General features: G+C 45.9%; 1 protein-coding gene across 4 annotated transcripts in view; it reads right to left on the reverse strand.

The window, feature by feature from the left end:
- The window catches only part of PSD3 (pleckstrin and Sec7 domain containing 3), a 140,040-nt gene that overhangs the window by 95,722 nt on the left and 23,578 nt on the right, over positions 1–20,740 (reverse strand). For all 4 annotated transcript variants that reach the window (XM_037373694.1, XM_037373693.1, XM_037373692.1 and 1 more), the window contains one exon: positions 9,194–9,302. In XM_037373694.1, coding sequence (XP_037229591.1) covers positions 9,194–9,302 — 109 coding nt within the window. The remainder of the gene's footprint in view (positions 1–9,193; positions 9,303–20,740) is intronic.

Raw genomic sequence — 20,740 nt, forward strand, 5'->3', positions numbered from 1 at the left:
ATATATTATATATATTAGCTAGCTTGAGAAATCAGATATATTTGCTTGAACAGTCTCCTTACTCACAGAGGTTACTGTAGCTCCAGCAGTTACCCATTGGTCAAAGAAATAAAATGCACAGATCATCAGTTTATCTATAGCGATACCAGCTAATTCAATTGCTGCTGTTCCAGTCAACTGGAATCAAAATAGTTTCAAATTTCCTGGCAGCTGCTGCCCTGCACTGCACACAATGATGTAAATGGATGCTTTCTGAGTATTATGAAACTGGTGGGGGAACTGCAGTCTCATTCAGTCTATCGCAGGAGCTAAGAAGTCCACCTTGGCAGCTTGCAGGGGGGAAAAAAATTTTCTCCAGCAAGGCTGCCTGACAGTATGCCAGGGAGACGTCTGTGCTTAGCTGCCGTTTATTGTAACTGCATCCATAAGGGAAGAAATGGGTAGAATGGTGATGCTGAGAGTTGTGTGCTGGTTTCACAGCGCAGGGTGCCTGATGGCTTTTCAGCATGACTGAGCTGGAATGTTTCACAAAGCAGCCCAGTCATCTTGCATTTTATTTCCCTGCAGCTCCTTGCGCCGATAACAAGCAGCACGTGGGTGAACCTGCATGCAGCACCACACCAGTTAAGCTTTCTTGGTATGGGCATTTCTTGCCATTACTTGTAAAAGGCAAATTAGGGCACGTAAAAACAATGCATGCGTTGAGAGGAAACAATCTCTACGTGACAGAGCTTAACAACCAAATCGCAGGGTTTATGGCATTGTATCATTATTGCAGCCTGCCAGAGAGGGGAAGTCACATGTGCCTCCTCCTCCTGCACTCCCTCAATTTATTTCTGTGGTAACTAAAATTATTCTGATTTATAAAGCAGTGCCTGTGCAAACCCAGATGCAACGGCCTCCCCCTGTGAGAGGGGCAGGATGCTGCACAATCACTGGCAGCTTTGCACAGCAGCCCTTTTTCCAAATTACATCATTCTCCGTGCAGTGACAGGTCCTGCCTATTAGCCGAAGCCAGGGGATTAGCATATTGCAAGCACCATGCTTTCGTAACTGGACTGCAAACATGTGCACCAGACTGGGCACAGGGGTTTCTGTAGCTTGCAGCCACTCCAAGTTTCTGCCTGGGGAAGCAGAGCCAGGCCCTCATCCCTGCACAGTTACACCGGCATTATGTAAAACCAGCAAGCTGGTGGAAACGGGAAAGCTGAGTGAAGGGGGCGGTGGGAGTCGAGGGAAGAGGTAGGGGACAGTTGCCTATAAAAGAAGCCCTGGCTAAATGCCTCTGCTGCTTTAGCAAACATGCAGGGAAGGTGGAAAGGACCAGAGATATGGCAGGGCCTACACAGACAAGTGACTGTCGACTGAGATCCGTTACCCCAAAAAGAGACGACTGGAGGGGGTCCCTGCTGCTGTCAGCAGGTTTGACACAGACCCAGTGATGTGCACAGTGTGCGCCTTGCACTCGCCGTGCTTGAACAGCCAGGCAGCGGTGTGGCAGCCAGCAGCTCAGGGTTACCCACAAATTCAGCTGACTGGTTCAGGGAAGAAAACAGTCCGCCTGCAAGGACCCAGGGCTAGTGTGTTGCTCAGGAAATCCTGCACCTGTGGCTTGTTGCACACTGGAAGAGGTTATCAGAGAAGTACTGCTCACGCTGTGTTTGCATAGTTCCCTAAATGGGGGGGGGGGGGGGGGGGGGGGGGGCGGGGATCCAACAAGAAGCTGTGTTAGGTGAGTCTTCAGTCTGCCACAGGACAGCCGTGACCACACTAGGCAAATTCGTCACGAATCTCTCCCACTAGCCAAGCTGCAGCGCCTGGAGGCGTGTTGTGGTGTGTGATGCCCAAGCTGTCACAGCTTGAAAATCAGAGGGCGAGAAAAGCTGCTAGGTTAAGAATGTAAATCCTGTCCATTAAAAAAGCGATGACCAAATCAACATATAAAATACTTGTGTCACTGTGTGTCTGAGTGTGTATTTTTTTCACAATTGCAAACCTTCTAACCCTGTTCCTGATGGAAAGCCTTAGGTAAGCAATGCTGTGACTCGGCTGAGTATTTTTTCCCCCACAGACTTTTAACTATTTCCCAGTGGTAGAGAGGGTTTGGGAGCACTTACATAACCCCAGCTGCATGGAACTAAGTCCTCCAGGGAGCCCCACACCTTTCTCCTGACTGTGGGAAGGATGGCACCTTGCTGCAGCAGCTCACAGGCCTACAGTGAGCTCAGAACAGGACAAAGTCCAAAAATAACATGCAGCACATGCAGGGAGGGTTTGGCATGGGGGATTATCCACTACAAATTGGTGTACTGGCCACAGATGGTCAGTGAGATAGCTCAGTCCCAAGAATCATTACCCTGGAAAGCAAAAGAGTAGAGCAGAACAGCTGCTAGCATGAATGTGAACAGGAGGCAATACAAAGGGAGTATCTGGACTCCTCATCCTATGTCTTACTATATTTAACGTACTTTGCTTCTTTAAAGTCCCACCCCCTGGAGTAATGTGGCTGTGAGAATCTGAAGTTTTGCTTTAAGACTTATGTTTGGAAAAGTCTTAAACCCAAAATTCAAAAGACAGATCCAGAAAGAATCCAAATTTTTCTATCCTTCCACTGTTGTAATTTAGAAAGGAAGCACCTAACAGGCAATTGTCTAAGTTCAGATAAACGAAGTGATAGCAAGAATTACTTCAAAAGCTCCCCAAGAGCCTTCAGCTGAAGGGCCAACTTCAAGTTGCAATTTGCAGCAACGACAAAGACATTACAGCCTCTCTGAATCCACTTGTACTGTTACATATTTAAAATACTGTATTTTTAAAGAAAACCCTCAAAAAGTCCTTCAAATAGAAAGATCTCTTCCAATAAAAAATATATTGCCAGACTCTGAGCAAGCAACAATGACTTAAAAACACCCCACACTAATCTCAGAGATCTCAGAAACAGGATCTTTGCAGCAGCGGCTGAAGAAACGAGGTGCATCCACATGAAGGGATTGTCCTTTACTGCATTTCAGAGTTCAGGACCAATTAGCCAGGCTAAGAGAAAGCTTGCTAAGCAGTCCCCAAAGCAGCCTCACAGCTGGGTGTCAGGTTATGCACCCAGCTAAAGCAAAAACAGGTTGTAGAGGGACATGTGCATCTCCCAGACACCAAGTATTTGCTGCTAAAGGCGCAGCTGGACAGTGCATGGCAACTTTTCAGCAAGCTCACAGTGTGAATGAGATTGCCTTTCTCAGGAAGCTGGACAGAATTAAATAAACAGCGTGGGGGTCTGCAGCAGAAGATACTTGTTAAAGCGGTGAACTGTGAACAGGATAAATACTCGCTGTATCCTGTGTTACGCTTTTTCAGTGTGATCCCAGGCCAGAACTGCATCTACCTACATAATTTTAATTAAATGCCTTCTCCATGTTCATTATCCACCGATCTCCAGCAGCAGGGTAGCATGCATCCTTTCCTTCAGAAAGCTTCAGAGATTAATCGAGACTCTAGCACAATGCAGGGCTTGTGTTGGTGTGCTGCCTATCTCACCAGGTGATGGGGCTGAAGCCAAGGAGAGGAGAGGAGCTCACATGAATTCAGCTCTGCCCCACCATACACACCTATAGTGAGCCAAGTCAGCTGGCTGAGCATCTCCTATTGGGCCCACAAACCTGGATGCATTGTTTTCTGTCTGCCTGATGGAAGGTAAGGGCCCAGCAGCCCCCAGGAAGGTGCTTCTGAACCCTGCCAGCTTCAGCCAAGCTCAGCTTGCACCACGTGTGCTCAGAGCATCTGAAGCAGCCAGACACCACAACGGGGCTGCCAGCATCACCAGGCCCCCAAATACTTGTGTGCTCACGTCAGCACAGCTGTAAGCTTCGGCTGACAGCCCACAGACAGGGAGGTAACTACTGCCTTAACTCCAGCACTTCCTAACTGAGTGCTTTATTCTGCACCTTTAACAAACAATAAACAAACAGCCTATGTTTTAAAGATTATTTGAACTAAAACCTTGACCTTCAAACAACTCTGTTGTTTACCAAGTCAAGGATGTGGTAATCTCCTCTCTGCAGCTGTAGGTTATAATAACTTGAACCATCCAGCTTTCAAGTGCAGGTCAGAAGACATCCAATTTCCTCCTGCAGAGCAAGGGACTTAGCATAATAATACCTCATGCCCCTTTAGTTTTCTTTTCCCTGGGACTGGAAACCCAGACATCCATCACACCACACCTGATGGCTCCAGAGCGTGCCCCAGCTTTGCCCAGCTCTGGGAAGCGGGACTCAGAAATTCAAAGGAAGAGACAGCAAGACAACTACACCTCACACAGCCAAGATGCAGCCCACAGTGCAACCTGTCTCCTTCACCATCATTAATTTTTCCATATACACAGTCAGATGTGCTCTTCTGACAGCACTGCCTCAGAGTATCCAAGCAGTAGTTCAAAATGACCTGGTTTCCATGCTGCGATGAAAGAGGAGCACTCAGCACACCCAGTCAACGTGCTGGTGCCAGAGAGGTAATAACTTCTTAGAGCGCACAAACCCAACTAGTAAAGTACCTTTTAATACAGCACCTCTGGAGACCTAAAATTAAAGATTTAACCTTCTCTTTGCATCATTGCTAACCAGCAACACCAAACAGCAGGGATATCTACAAGAAAATGTATTGATTACACACTACTGTTTAAAAACTCCTATGGGTCTTCAGTCTGTTAGAAAATGCAGTGGGACACTAGAAACAGCAACAAAAAAGCTGATAGAGTCAAGTACCCACAAGAGGATGATGGAATTTCACTTAAGTGTGTGGGGGCACCACAGGTCTGAGCTTCCTGGATTCCAGCCTTGCCTGTGTCCCTGTTAAATGTTGCAGGACATACTCTTAAATGCACATCTGACGTACATATCCTCACAGGCTCTGTCCACCATAATTAAGCAATATGAATGGGAAAATCAGGCTGTCCTTCAACCCTCAATTTTGCACCTTTTCAGGAAAGCAGAGCTCCAGATGAAGATACCAGAGCAGGGAGCCCAGACTTCCAGGATTGCCTGGAGACGGAAGAAGCAAGAGATGAAAACATGACAAAGGGTGTGCATGAAAACGGAAAACAATGCAGTTGAAGCACTGAGCAAGACTACAGTCAGCAATGTGGGCTACTGCGAGAATAATGCAACATGCAAGTGACTGTGATCTAAGGTCTCAGAGCAGTGATCAGGAAAGTGCCACATCCACACAATGCAAGGAGGATGCAGCAGAGCTGGACATGGCATGGCTTGAAGTGACACAGGAAAGCAAGCGAGGCAGAGGAGCAAAGGACAACCTAGTAAATTAGCAATACTAATTTTACAGAAAGTTTAGTGGGGTAAGTACCTTAATTTTATTAAGGCGGTTTAAGTCAGCATCATAGCACCACAAAAAGGCTTTGCTTGCACTAAAAAAGCAGCCGTTGTGTGCTTCCTTTACTCCTGAAACAAGGTGAAGAAATTCTACAGCAAAAGCAATCAGTTCCTTGATTCAGGATCAGGAATGGGTGAGTCACATGGGTTAAATTATGCATTTCATTTTCTTTCCTGTGGCTTTCAGACAGCTCTGGCTCTGTTTGACCACTTGCAGAGGTGATTCAGCACACGTTGACAGAAGTAAACCCTTTTTTTTTTAGAGTTGGCTTTTTGGCATTGTTTTGGGGGTTTTTTGTTACTCAGTTTTTGCTGGCTTGAGCTAGCCAAGAGAACAGATGAGCACAAGAACTAGTACAAGACAATCTGCAGCAGTGTGCGGCTGGGATCATCTCTTTTGGCAGAAGCAAGCTGTTAAAGGAGCTCAGTTGCACAAAACAGCAAGTGACAGGCTTTCCAAAAATCTCTTTGTTTCACCAGGAATTCAAAAACAGGCTTCTGCCAGCAGCTGTTTGGAAAGACCAGATTTGCATAGCAACCCAGGGACTATGTACAGGGTTTTTTTGTGAAGGATGAGATTAAACCCTCTGTCACACAGAAGGGGTGAGTGACTTCTCCTCCTAGAAGCATCAGAGAGAAGACTGTTTATGAGTCTTAAGATGCTATTTTCTTCCTAACAACTGTCTTGGATTTATTTTCTCATGTAGCAGGAATTATGGGGTACCTGGCTTTCATGTTTACTTAAGCAATTATTTTATAGCATCCCTCTCTTTTTTCCCCAAGAAAGCACTTTTTAAGACAAAGTCATGTTGTCAGAGCTGGGGTGTTTTTTTCTTTTTGGTATCTAAATGTATTAACTGAAAATCCATAAAAACTGGTAGTCTGTAGCATGCCCAAGCCTAACGACAAGGCTGCTCAATAGAGATCACTGTTTCAGAGGAGGGTATGTTTCCATATACAACAAGTGTCCTTTATGTCAATGGCACTGAGTTGTCTTGTCCAACACAGCCAAGTTCAGTTTTTAAATAACATTTTCTTTTGCTGGAAGGCAGAAGTCTGGGGTTTTGCCAAGGAAAGTGGCCAGGCAGCACAGGGGCACATGGCTGCATGTCGTACATCTTCCCTGCTCCAGCAGTGGCAAGAAGCAGCTCCATAAGCAGGGATGTGCTGGGAAATGTGTGGCCTCAAGCGCTCCCACGATGCAATGAGAATCCTGAGGCCTGGACCTGCATCTGCTCCAAGTGATGCATCGGCAGGAGGATGGGCAACAGGCAAGAAAGGAGAGGAGCCAGACAAGAGGCATCACACAGTAAAGACAAGAGCACAACAGGTACATCAGGGATCAGAAATATCCCAGATAAAATCAGACTGAGGGCAACAAAGGAGAGAAATGAGGAGGAATTGATTTTTTAATGTGGCAGCTTTATTAGCATTTGAATATCATTGATGAAACACCTCTTCTACAGATACAACTCTTGTTTTTCCCCTCCTCTTACCTGTGAAAATGACCACAAGCTTCAACCTGGGACGTAAAAATCAACAGCAGCTTATCAACAAAGTCTACCATTTCCCATCTAGGCTAGGCAAACAGAAGTGTGTACTACGGTCACCCCCAATTATTCTTCCTTATGAATTTGCTTCTCCAGCGCGAGTATTTTAGTACCCAATTAAAAAATGCATATCCTCAATAGCATCCAGCAGGGCTTCAGTAATACGGTTGTGGCCAAAAGAAAAAGGATAAACTGGGAGGCAGAAGTAATTAAGCAGTTCAGCAGCTTATGTGTTACATTCTCAGTTTCTGAGGCCAGTCCATGGGTGAACTGCTTTGGGTTGGATTAATTAAAATTCAGCTTTACTGCCCATGGCGACAAGCTGTTCTCTTGATCAAGTTTAAACACCAGTACTTTCCTGGCCCTGCCCCCATCACTCATTTGCTTGAAATCTTTCATTCTCTGATCCACAAAAGGCATGTCTTCTTTCTTTTAAAGGCAACCTTAGAAAGCAGCAGCTTTGTTCAGATTTTTTATGGTGGTTTTTCCCTCCCCATCTAACACAGGGAAGGACAGAGAGACTTTCAGGCATAGCTACCTCCCCCCAGAACATCTGTCATATTCAACATAGGTCAAATCAAAGGAAGCCAGGATTTGGTGCACCAAGCCCTGGGTCTGTACTACTGTGCCCTCAGTAGCCCCATCCCCATCCATCTCCAGTTAACAAGCAGTTGAAACCTGCTTGCTTGAAGGAAAAAAAAGTAGAAGGGGCAGCACCACTCTCATTTATCCATTGTGGTCAGGTGTCTTCCTGGAGGAGAAGGATGCATTTGTATGTGACAGCGTGAAGACAGGGTAGGCACAATGTCATGCAGGTTTTGGGTACAATTCACAAATGTTACACGTTAACAACCATTAAATATTTGGAAGCTCTCCCCTGAAGTCACTGCCATTTCACTAATTGTTAGCCCCTAATGGTAGTCTCTCATTAATAAAGGGACAGAAGGAGATTCAGAAACAAGGCAAGCAGCAGCACAGGAAAAACACAGAAAAGTATGCACATAAGCCAATATATGGCTTATTCATTGCCAACCTTTATTTTAGGGCTCAGTGCTAGTCTGCTCATAATACCCATCACATTTGATAATTGTTTTGGTTAGTAATAACAATAGACTCTTGGATTTATTAGACACAGCATACTTTATTTAATGCCAATCTCCGGAAATGTACTAATGCCTGCTGACAGTGTTCTCACACTGTGTCTCTCCAAACAAGAAATGAGGTCATCGTGATTCATGTAATAATCCCATATGCATTTTGTAGCAATTTGGAAAAGTTTTTAAAATTCTTAAACGAAAACATTTCAGTTGTTTTGGGGTTTTTTCCCCTCCGCAATAAGGATTTCCCAAGTGGAAGACCAAACTTTAGGAAATGCAGGCAGAAACTGTTTACTTACTTTCCAGACTTCGGTTCTGCTTTTTACTTTTTCTTTCCTTTTTTTTCCCCCCCTTTCCTTTCCTTACTGAAGTGGAGGAGCCTACACAGCTTGCTTCTGTACACAGTGCTGCCCTTCTCTGGCAAGAAGGGAGTCTTCTTTAATTAAAAGTGGCATTCCAGAAAGTTTGCATTAGAAAGGATCAAGGTGCAAAGAGAACAGCCTTAGGAAACAGTTTTGCAAAGAGGGCACGGATTGTTGGTAGTTACCATGAGGCAAGAAAAATAGGTATAGTAACTACATTTCTTCTCTTGTAAGCCTGGGCTTCGAAAAGGTAGAAAACACCCTGTATTTACAAGAAAAGAACAGAAACAAGACTGACCCTTAGGCATAACATTAGATGCTGCACCTGGATTCAAATAACTAACTACAGAGGACTGAGCAGTTTAGGTAGCACCTCAAGTAACTAAATTAAAATCTTATCTACCTCTAGCTGTAGGAAAAGCAGCATACAGACCACTAAGGGCATTCCTGGAAGGATCTCCAGGCGGAGCTGGCTGTGTTTCAGCATACACAATTGCAAAATGCACGGCTGAAACGACTCCGACTGCAGAGAAGTCTCTCTCCGCCAGCGTGTCTCCAGCACATGAGTCCCCGCTGCCACATCAAGGTGGCCCAGATAAGCCAAACAGAAAGGTGGAGGCACAAGACAGGGAACTGCTGTTATTTTCTGGGGTCAAACCAGCAGGCTCCTTTGGTCAGGTACTTGCACTATAGTCCCAGCCCTCATGGGGTCATTAGGGAGCAGCTTCTGCAAAACTTTGCTGAGTGGCTTAGAAGATATTTTTTAATTTATTTTTTCCCCACACACAATAGTCATAAATAGCACTTACCCATTTCTGAAGGCTTCTCTTCTTCCAAGCCAAATAAAAATTCATATTTAGCCTTGGCAATAGTCTGGGCATGAGCTGATACATCATTATCCCACACAACTGCTTCTGCCTGTAGAGTCAAAATGAAAAAATCTTATCTACCTTTTAGTGAAAACACAGCAGCAGGAATATGAAATCCCCTCAGGTGGCTGTCAGGTAGGATTTACAAACTGTTCATTTAACTCTGTCACCACCAAGACCAACCAGAGCAGATATGGGCCAACTCAGACTACTTTTGAAGAGCTCCCCTCTCTGCCTTCGAACCCAAGCATTTCAGTGTGCTAGATGTGATGCGAGGGCACTCAGCCTCTCACATCTTTAGCAGCGTACCCACTGCGAGGCCAGCAGCACTGGGAAACCATCTCAGCAATACCAGTTAGGGTTTAAAATGTCTAGGGAATAGTTTCATAAATAGCAAATTTGAGTATGGATGTCACAAAAATGGGACCCATGGGAAAACCATAAATGGAGCAGGCTGTTTCTCTGGGAGGAGTCTGGGGCAGAGAAAAGGGCTCCAACAAGGATGATAAAAAATGGGGAAAAGGATAATAAGGTATGCAAACACGTGGTGAGAGCTGTCTGAGGGTCCCAGTTGGGCAGCCCAAGCCTGACCACCACCATCTAGATCAGGACAAGAGTCCAATCTCTTTTTATGACCATACCACCCAAGTGAAACCTGCTGCTGTGGCCAGAAGGCAGGGAAGGGACACAGGGTGGTCCCTCCAACTATCAGGGCAGCAACGGGGAAGACAGATGGACAGACTGAGCATCCCGGTGCCACACAGGCCTGGTGACACCAGCACCTTCCCACTGCTTCCCACTCCTAAAAAGCAGTTTGACACAGTGAAGGTCCAGTTACTCAGAGGAGAGAAAGGCAGCAGGACCAAGATTAAAATTAGTTTTCTGAATAGGTGGGGACAAATCAAACCTTCCAAGATAAAGCACACATCAGCAACAAACTGCAATGCAGAAACTGTCTGCAGTCGGCATTAGGTTTCTTCCCAGTTGGGCAAGACGAAGCCTGTAATTCTGTCTGAAGTGATAGGTGAAATAAATCATTAACTCTATAAATCCTCAGTGACCTTTATATTCATACTCTATGTTAGAGGCAGCCAATTGTTAGGGCATAGCAAGTTATTGCATGGTTCACATTGGCAAAGGCCTTAGCTTACAAACATACTTCTTAAAAAAAAGAAGCCAGATGGAACATCCTGCCCCCCAGGACAATAATAACTGTTATACACTTCCAACAAATACCTTAGGGTAAGCATCAGCTACAAACAGAAATTCAAAGTACAGGAGACACATAATTCACAGCAACACATGATCAAGGCTCTTTAATCAGAGATACATGGAATCACAGATCCATATGTTCCTCCAAGGCCAGCTCTCCAACAATTCCATTTTTCTTCCAAGAGTATATTGACAAATAACTATTTTGCCCCACGTCCTAGAACTGTTTTGCTTCAGATTTTCCTGGCCTTTTACCCCAATTTTCTCCCCATCTTCCTGCACTGTGCCAGTTCTGCAGGATTTAGTCCAAACACCTCTGTAATAAGTGGGCAGTAGATCTTATGCAGGGGTCTTGGATATATTTATTTACCATTCAATGGTCCAGCTACTCATCACTAGGGCTCTGACAGGTACTTTGATGGACCTCCTAACACTAGGCTACCAAATACTTTGGGAAAAATGTGATGAAACAGATGAAAAGCTTTCTAGCACAAGGATGACTGACTACCACAAGCATGATGAAATGAGCTTGGAAGAAGCCACTGTGTCACCCATGCTTTTACAGGGCTGCATGTATTCGCAGGCAGCCAGGCAGGAAGGGCTAGAAAAGGAGCAGCTGGACCCAGAGCACACAGGGGGCAGCTCTTGGTCTGCAATAGCCTGGGCAGGAGTAGCTTACAGAGCCAAAAATTCAGCCTACCCAGATGGATGCAAAGGGATGGGATGGCTATACAACTAACTGGTGCCAAATCCCACTCACAGATGAATGAAATGGAAAGTAAAACAGACAAAGCAGTCCAGTTCCTGAACAGTCAGGAATTTCTCATCTACACACCTCTGGAACAGAGCATGTCTATCCCTCAGCTCTGCTCTTGGAGGATTCACAGACGTCTGCTGCACTGAGCTTCCCCGACAGCAACATCTTCCAAGGGTCTGTATTTGCCTGTACATTACCGTAAAGCAATGAAAAAGAGCACCCTCTGTGTCATCCAATTACAGGCAGAAATTAATGGTTAGATTAATGGGTTTTCAGTGTACAGGGCAGCATTTGTTAGAGTTAGGTGCCTAAGCAGAGACTGCAAGAGCTTTGTCTTGGCATCTGAAAGGGGTAACTTGATTTTCAGAAGTGCTCACCACCACTGATGAGAATTACAGATACTGGCTTGTGCATGGGAAAAGTTAAACCTAACATCTATTTACACTGTCAGAGCACCATAAGGATGTATCAAGGTACAGCACTTCTGAGCCTCCAGATCCAGGCTTAAAGAAAAGTTTAAGGTACTTCACCCAAACAAGAGATATCAAGAAGAGGAAACAAGGAGGGAGGGAGAATGAGAATGCTATGAAGCTAGAGCTGGCTTTTAAGATTACTTTACTGTTGTCCTTCCTCGGGGTGGGGGGGGTGGGGGGGGATGAACAAAACCAGAAAACAAACAAACCAACCAGAAAATTGAGAGAGAACAAGTCCTCTCCTTTTCTTCTTTCAATCTGCCACTCACCCAAACTTTGCAGAAGTCATCATGCCCCAAAAACGGGAGCCAAGAGAAAGGCTGGACAAATGGTCATGGCACTTTCCAAGATGCATTAGCAAGTATTAAATACAAGCAAGATTGGAAGGAATATAAAATTCCTGCTTAAGCCTTCTCCCTCAGCTCAAGGGCAAAGAAATCTGCATCCGGGTCAACTCATTTCATAATTGCTTCCCTCAGAGGGCTTTAACCACCAGCTTTGATGCATCTGGTGTTTGTCACTGCTGGAGAGGCTGATGCTTGCTCGGAGCATCAATCCCCTTAAATCATCCCAATTGTACATACATTTCTCACGAGCCACATACGCACTGTTTTTCAGTCCGACTGCACTCTGGGCATAGCAGCAGCCAGTTCCTGCCCATTCGTTCACCACTCTTGCAGTGCTTTCTTCCTGTTTGAACATGTTTGATGAAGCCTACTTCTCTTGCTCGGGAGCTGGGGAGGCTGCATTTACCTCTTGGGTGATTTTTGTGTAACATTTGTGAGGCTGTGTTAGCCTGGACATGGCAGGCTTCACCCCTCAGACCTCCTGCCAACACAGTGGACCAGTTTCTGTTGACCTCGCACAAGGCATTGGCATGGGTCAACAGAGGTCCCACCTCACTGGGCTTTTGTCCCTTGTTGGGGCAGCAGAGATTGTTTAGGACATGCCCACAGCACTCGTGGTAGTCTCCAGCCTGCATGGGAAGCGAAGCTGCTGCGTCCATGCCTCCTCTGCACTGAACTGAACAGCAGTGGGATGCTAAGACCTCAGGGGATCCCACACTTTCAGCGGGAGCTGCCAAGGACAGGTGAGTCAGCCCCGCATGAAGCATGCAGGCTGTCCCTGCTCTGCTCCGCTCTGCTGGCTAAACACCCAGCTGGAGCACGGCATCAGCAGCTGCAAGGAGAAACCTCGCCACAGCTTACCCAGGAGATGGCTTTAGGCAGGCCCCTGGTGAGAGCCGGCTGCTGCCCTTCCTGAAGCACAGTGTCTCTGCATGAATTTGATCTCAGCTCCACCTATGAGCTCCCCTCAAACTGCCCCCCAAAAATCCCAGTGGTTTTTAGATAGGCACAGTGAGTCATCCAAGCCTGAAGAAAATGCTTCTCTTTTCTCCATGGATGGAAAGCACCGAAGCATCCTCTTTTGAATTTAGCTGAGGTTCTGGCTGGGGCCTTTTTTGGGACAGACTGTTTTCTCCTTGGGGCTTTTTTTTTTTTTTTCTAAAGTACCAACATCCCAGAGAGCATTAATATGTGGTATCAAAGACATCTCAAAGTCTTGTTATCTCACAGCCATTTGCAGTTGAGCCAACAGGAGAGCTAGGCTCCACCTCTGTGGGTCTCAGTGGAAGGAGGTGACATTGTCCATGGCTGCTGGGACAAGGAATGGGTCAGTCTGAGCACAAAGAACTGGCATGAACCCATGGCTCCTGAACCATTCACACTTAGGGTCATGTCTTTCCTTTGAAAACATCTAATAAGGAGGAAGTGTACAAAGGGACAGATGATCAACTGGCAAATGTCAGTCTGGAGTTTCTCAGACCCCCTGAGAGGCCAGATGCTGCTAGATTTGAGTCCTTGCAGGAGCCCTGGGAAAATGGTACTTGGGGGAAAAAGCAGAATGGGATGGGTGCCCAAGCTTGAGCCTTCAGGGAGCAAGGGTCAGCTGAAATGCTGGACAGCAGGAGACCAGTCATGCTAAAAGGAAATCAGCAGGAAGGGGTCTAAGGACCTTTCACAAAGGGCTGCAAGCCATGACAGAGAGGTCAAAGCCTCCTCAGGGGGACTCCTGAAAACTTTCTTATTAAAACCCAGCCACTTTACTCCCAGAACGAATTTATTACTCCAGTTCTTCTAGGCTTACTGGAAGACATGTAGAGAACTGGCTAGCTGGGGTGAGGGTCTCCACAGCTAAGCCATACCATGAGGCACCCTCAGGCAGCCCCAGTTTTGCACACTTTTGTCTGTGCAGAGCTGCCTTTCCCAGAGCTGACGACCTTCCCGTCGGCCACGTGGCTGATGGGTACCAGCAGGTGACAGGCCGTGCACCGTCAGCGCAGTGCTTTCAGGTGGTTTCACAGAGCTCACGGGGTGATGCTGCAGCAGCTGCAATAGAGCTGTCAGCACTGCTACAAGGAAGCAGGGAAAAGTCTCTGCAGGATGCCTGTAAAGTGCAGCCCACTATGGAGGACTTCACAGCCACACCTAGACCATCTCTAATCCCAGGCTGTGCTTGTTCCATTCTTATTACTTCACCAACATCTCTAGCTGCAAAAAAGCCAAATGACCCTCAGCAGCCCATCATATACCCTGATACAGTGAGTATCTGCACTCAGGAGGAATTTAAACATCTACCTTCACGGTCTTTGCACCATGCCCATTTCTCCCCAAGACTGACAGAAATACAGTATCTGATAATGGAGCTAGCTTAAAGAAAAAAAAAAAAAAAACACAAAAAAACCCCAACAAAAGCAGGAATGATGGACAGACGGTTACCACAGATTTACAGCTTTCTCCGGCAAGTTCCCAGCAGAGCAAAATGACCAGGTGAATCAAGCTGCAACGCCATGGCCAAGTCTCTGTGGAATCACACATTAAGAGCTCTGTCTCTGCTGTCATGGATGGACAACCTGCCCAACAGCCAGGCACTAGTGGTCAGCTCTTGTTTTTAAGCACTGTTATCACTCCTGTGGGGGCATGAGCTTTGCAAACCTCACTGCTTTTGACAGGTCATAGCAATTGTTCTGAGAAGACTATTTCTGTTGAGCTTTTCTTAAGTAACCACCCTAAGTAACAGGATGAAATGCAGCAAGCTGAACTTGCTAGCAGGTGAAACCTAGTGCACTGACAGCACACAGAGCAGAGAGAGTGCTGGTGCTCACAAAAAGACCACTACCAAAATTTGTTGGTTTTACTTCCATGTGACTACACCATGTTTGTGTTCTCCTCACACACACACCCACACACACTAGTATACATGTTTGCAACTCTTCAAATTAAAGCATTAGTAAAATAGATTTAAGACCTAAAAGAACTGGAGTTTTGCATGGCTAAATCTCAGCCAGAGCTGCCAAAAGTTAATGCTAAGCAAAGGTTTTGCAAGAGAAGAAATCGCAGTTTGGGTTTTAAACTATCCTGATTTGTAACTATCCTGATTTGTAACTATCAGGAGCTGCAGGGAGATGTGCAGACAGCCAGAATGTGAGGGAGGAAAAAAAGGGCTTGTGTGAGGGCGTTGCCTATAGCTGTTGTCCAGCTGAGGAGTTTGGCTTATGGAACGGGATATAACCAAGTCAGCCAGGACTTTCCAGCTGAAGGAAAGAGGCAGCTGAAGGAAAGAAGCAGCTGAGAGACACGTGGCAGAGATGCATGCAGTCACAAGGGGTTTGAAAAAGACCAAGAGCAGTCAGTAATTCACCACCTCTTTTAATACAACAGCCAGAAGACATCAAAAGAAGGTATTAGGAGTCAGCATCACACCCCAACAGGAGATGGTCCATTGCACAGTTCATAGTCAAAGCCACAGACCTTCCTGAAAAAGTGTCATGGAAACTAAAATCCTACAGGAGCTGAAGAGGAGCGTGAACAAGCTCAAGGGATACAAATCCACAACATTGGTAGAAATCACATCCTTCTCATGAATCTCCAAGCTGAACTCTTCCCAGGCATCTCTTGACATCTGTGACCACATACATGCTCCTGAGCTATAATGACCTTGGGTCCAAGCCAGTGCAACCTGCGCACTGGGCTTTGCCCTGAACCCACCAGACCTGGGGCTCAGCACGGTCTAGCCAGTTCCACTGCTCAGTCCTCACCACAACGCACCCCACACCTTCACCCCAGGGGTTCACCAAAAGGCACCGAGGCACTGCCGGTGTGCCGCGCCACTCCCATGCTGCGGGATGTGTTTACCCGGAGCAGCCACCCAGGAAGCGTCAGGCTGGAGAGGGTAAAACTGAAAGGTGCAGACAGCATCGGGGCTGCTCTCCCTGCTCAAAGGCAGACTTCACAAAAGTTCAGTGTCTGATGAGAGGCTCAATTCAGCAATGAAGCAAAAGAGTCACTGCTTAGAAAAAGGCATGGGAACAGTGACAAAAAAGGGATGCCTTAGTAGCAGTATCAAGCAGTTGCAGGTAAAATTTGCTTTCCATCTGGTTGTCTTGTTTTACACCCGCAGCTGAGTATTTCTGCCCTTAAAGAAATGTTTGCTGTGTTGTTTGGTTGAAGTTGTTAGGGAGCAGTCAGCTGTTACACTGAATTAAATGCTTTTTATTATGCAAAGGCTGACACTGTCTGAGCTGTAACAGTGTGAATGTGAACAGCATATTAATCCAAAGTCTGTATGACTACACTTTGCCATTAAAGGTCACTCAGCATTTTGTATTTGCCAAGTCAGTGATTTTTGATGTATGCTGTAAGGACCTCTAGATGTCTATGCATTATTTTTAAGGTATGTGCAAGAATCAAAGCAAATTCATTGAGAGGTGGACTTAGCTTACTGCATGAACACACGTTCTTAGATATAAAATGTAAAAAATTGTAAAAGAGACCCAAAACTTTTAATAAAGCCATAGTGCGAGTATTTTTCCTGAGTTATGTCAAACAGTGTCGGGATGGGGCCTGATTTAAGAAAAACTGCACAAAGACAACATCTTTTATTCAGAGAAATCAGTGGCACACGTACTAGACATCTTACATTTACCTTTTTTTGTTCAATCTGTTCAAGTATATTTAGCAAACTGACAGACTGTTTCTCTGCAGCAGGTAGCATACTTTCATCATCTTTAGGCATCTCCGAGAGCAGAACAATGTTTAGACAGGTTACAGGTCTGCCCTACATGGATTTCAACTCCATGGAAGCTAAAATTTGAATATGCCTAAGTGCCTCATGAGTTTACCAGAAGTTACCTCTGCATCTTTAAGCAACTAAATTCTTTCCAAAACCCAAGCCAACATCTGCTGAGCCTTGAGGACTTGCAGGGGTTCCACATGTGCTATACATTCTCTATGTCTGGCTAAATAAGCACTGTCTCTTTGGATGGAGGTAAAGAAGGACAGGATATCAGGAAAGCTCATCTTCCTTTTTCAAATCAGTATTATGAACATGGCTTAAGATAATACCCCAAAGTATTAAAATCTTCTATGGACCTCGACTTCAGGCAATAGTAAAAAAACAAACACCACATCCCAAACCGAAGCCACTCTACACCAGAGCAACAGGAAGAATTTACATTTGCAAAGGTGTAAAAACCTGCATTTCCTCTCTGGCAAGGGCAAAGTGTTGAGCTACAACACAGCAACGGAGTATGTGCAAAAAGGGTATGTATCTCCCGCTAACTTAGACATAGCTCACTGACCCTGTGTGACTATTTCGTATCATGTATTAAAATTAATTTTACAGCTTTCACCTAAATTGTTCTTTCTGAGTCTCAACTAGATTTAACAGAAGTTTTTCAGCTCAGAAATTTGACTGAAGTTTCATCTTCTCCCTGGCACAATTGCGGCAGAAGCTGGAAGTGACACCAACAAATTCCATGTAAGCCTCCTGCTGTGCAAGCACTAGGGAACTGAAAAGATGTTTTTGCAAGAGCAGACTGCTTGCTTGCTAAAAAAAGTGCAAGTTAAGGAGTACCAGCAGCAACATCCCTGGGCAGCCGTGGCCCCATGGTCAGGAGCCACTAGGCAGTTTCAGCCATGGCAGGAAAGCAGAAGACACCAAAGGTGATATATTCCCAAAAAAGCACCACAATGTAGGTCAGCTGGCTCTAGTGTCCCACTGGTAAGCAGACATATATATAAAACATACATACATATATATGTATGTATATTATATATATTTATGCCGTATATATAAAAAACTTACACAGAGATAATTCCTTCTTCCTCATTACGCCACAGTGAGTCCACAGATGAGAAAGCTGATGAAAACCAGAACTCACTGGTACTATAATTCATTTTCTTCTAAGAAAAGGGTTTTCCTGGTAAGGGTTCTCCCGTTAACACTGAAATGCAGCCATATCCCAGGCTTAAGTGCATCTTGCCATCATCCTTGGCATTCGTTCAGCCTGGGAGATGTGGCTATTACCCCAATGACACTTCCTACTGTAAAAAAATAATGAGTACACTTTGGAGAAAAGCCACCTCTTCCACTGTGCTATTTTACACTGAGAAAGCAAGCCTCATTCATCACTTCTGCAAAAAGGCAGCTTGCACTGTATAATCTGTGCCATTTGGATTGTTTTCTTACCACTCTTAAACTACTGTATCACAGACTGAAGATGATGCCCTCTTGTTCAGACCTTCTACCAGGTGTCAAAAAAATTGCTGTGACTGTGACACGAAGCCCTCAGCAAGTATGACAGTGACCGGTGTGCTTCTGCCTTGGCAGCCCATCCTCAAAAGCCAGTTCCAGTGTGGTCTTCTTAGGCTTACTCCAGCAGTTGCAGCACTGAAAATCTTGTGTACAGTTCGCAGAGCCAGCCACAGCAAACACTACATGCTTTCAGCAGCCAGAGCTGCTGAAGTGTTCAGTGGAGGTGGAAACACATAGCTCCCACTCTGACTGACAGCTTGAATCCTGTGCCCCGGCAAGTTTGTTTGCTTACAGCATCCAGGAAGTACAGTCAATTCTGGAGCAATTCAGGCTTCAAGGGCTAGATAATACTTGTGCTCCTCTAACTCCTGTTTCAACCCTGCAGCAACCTAGCCCGCACCCAGAGGGCTAGCCCTCACCCAACCCTGCTTTTAAGCCCCATCCACAACCGGCCTTGCTCATCTCTATAATGCAGAGAATAAATGCTTGGATACATTAGCATCCCAGGAGCCTGTGGTCTCCAACAGGAGCTGGCACAACAGCAAGAGGCATCTCAGAGAAGAAGGGGCTGTGCTCAGAAAAAACATCTGGAAACATCCTGCAGACACATACTTCAAACAGTGCCATTCCCGAAAGGAACAGAGGACACCTACAGCCAGATTTAAAGTGTCAGGCAGACACTCAGAGCTGGTCTCAAAGACCTTTTTCATCCCATGGAAGCATACAATTTGTACCCCCTCACAACCTCATCTCAGTGCAAACAGAAAAAAAGGACTGGAAACAGCCTCTGTCACCATGGGTGCTGGAGGACAGGAATTCCTTCAGAAAGACATTCAGACGTTTAAGACACAAATTGCTCAAGACCTAAACTTGTCCACCTGCAGCCCCACTTCTCTGCATGATGACAATCCAGAGGAGCTCTCTATCGCATATACACCCTCTCAGCCAAACTTCCAAAGGGAAGGACACACACACAGCTTTACAACCCACCGAGATGTGACAAACCCCTCAGGGCACAGAGCGGGTCTGGGTGGGAGAGCCAGACTGAAATCCCTGCTCCGCCAGAAGCTGTGAGGCTACAAGGAAACACCCCTTCAAGTAGAATGGGTGGCATGTGTTGCCGAGCTTGGCAACATCACTCCCACCTCTTCTGGCTGAGCCCACAAACCTTCTACCAACCAACTCTACCAGCTGCTGCACCCTGGGGATCCCCAGCACCCACGTCGCAGAGTTGAGGTGGAGCAGGATACTCTGGGTGGTGGCTGACTGCCCCAGCCTTTGAGTTTTGGCAGCAGCTCACGGGTTTGCCTGGCCTCAGCTGGAGCACAGCAGCTTGGCAGATGGCTCTTCAGTACCTCCAGTACCACCTAAACCTTACTTTCCAGACACTACCCCCTCCCTCCCTTCCTTGGGCTTCCTTCCCTAAGCTGCTACATTGTGCTACCTCTTAAGTTATCTTTAAACCAGCACCCAGCAGTACCCCAGGCTCTTGTTCTCCCTCAGGGCCTTTGCAACTAAACAGAGGAACTCAAAAAAGAAACACATGCAATGCCTCACAAAAAAATCAGGTCTCCAGCCCATCTCTCCACGGAGCAGGGATCATTTCATGCAATCAACTCTGCTGCATGCACAAGGACAGTTTATCAGAAGCATCGTTCCCCCACCTCAACTGCCAGCCCCAATGCTGAGGCTCGCACCACTTGGCTTCGAGCATGCCCATGGAGGCAACCACCTGTCTGCAGAGATGCTTCGTGGCACTGGTCCATGGTACACCCGCAGACAGATTGCCTCTTCAACCCACAGGAATCAAACCCCAAACCATCTCTTAAAGCAAAGCTGCAAAACCAAGTGCCAAACCTTCCTGGTAAGACAGGCAAGAATAGAAAAGACCATTTTGAGGGGGAGGTGGGGAGGGGAAATACTCTGAATGACATCCAGGTCTTTCAGCTAAGCAGCTTGAAAAGAGCAAATAAATTATTGCTGGAAAAAAACCACCACTACTGTGTTTATTAGGATCCTCACTGTGCTCTTCCTTCTCAATGTGATGGCATAGAAATGGCAACAGCAAATCAGATAATCTGCTCAAGTACCAACAGCACAAGAGGACCCCTTTCACACAGGTAAGTTGTGCAAGATTTTTCTTTATGTATCAAGAAGTCCTAATTCTTTTGTTGTAATGATTTTGAAGAGAGCAGTGCATCAGCTTCTTAGAATTATTTTTAACATCACCACTGCCTTAAAGGATTTTCTTATACTCTTACCTGCAATGAACCAAGGCTGTAATTGAAGGGGAGGATTTACACAGGGACTCACACTTGGTTTAACCTCACCTTCTCTCTGACCAAAGGCATACCCTAAAACCAGCATCTCTATAGCCAAACTCTCAGTCTGTGTACATCAACAGAGCTTGGTCAGATTCATAGCTAGCGTTAAACTGGTAACATCTGC

The sequence above is a fragment of the Falco rusticolus genome, chromosome Z, assembly GCF_015220075.1.
Source record: "Falco rusticolus isolate bFalRus1 chromosome Z, bFalRus1.pri, whole genome shotgun sequence".
NCBI classification, from domain to species: domain Eukaryota; kingdom Metazoa; phylum Chordata; class Aves; order Falconiformes; family Falconidae; genus Falco; species Falco rusticolus.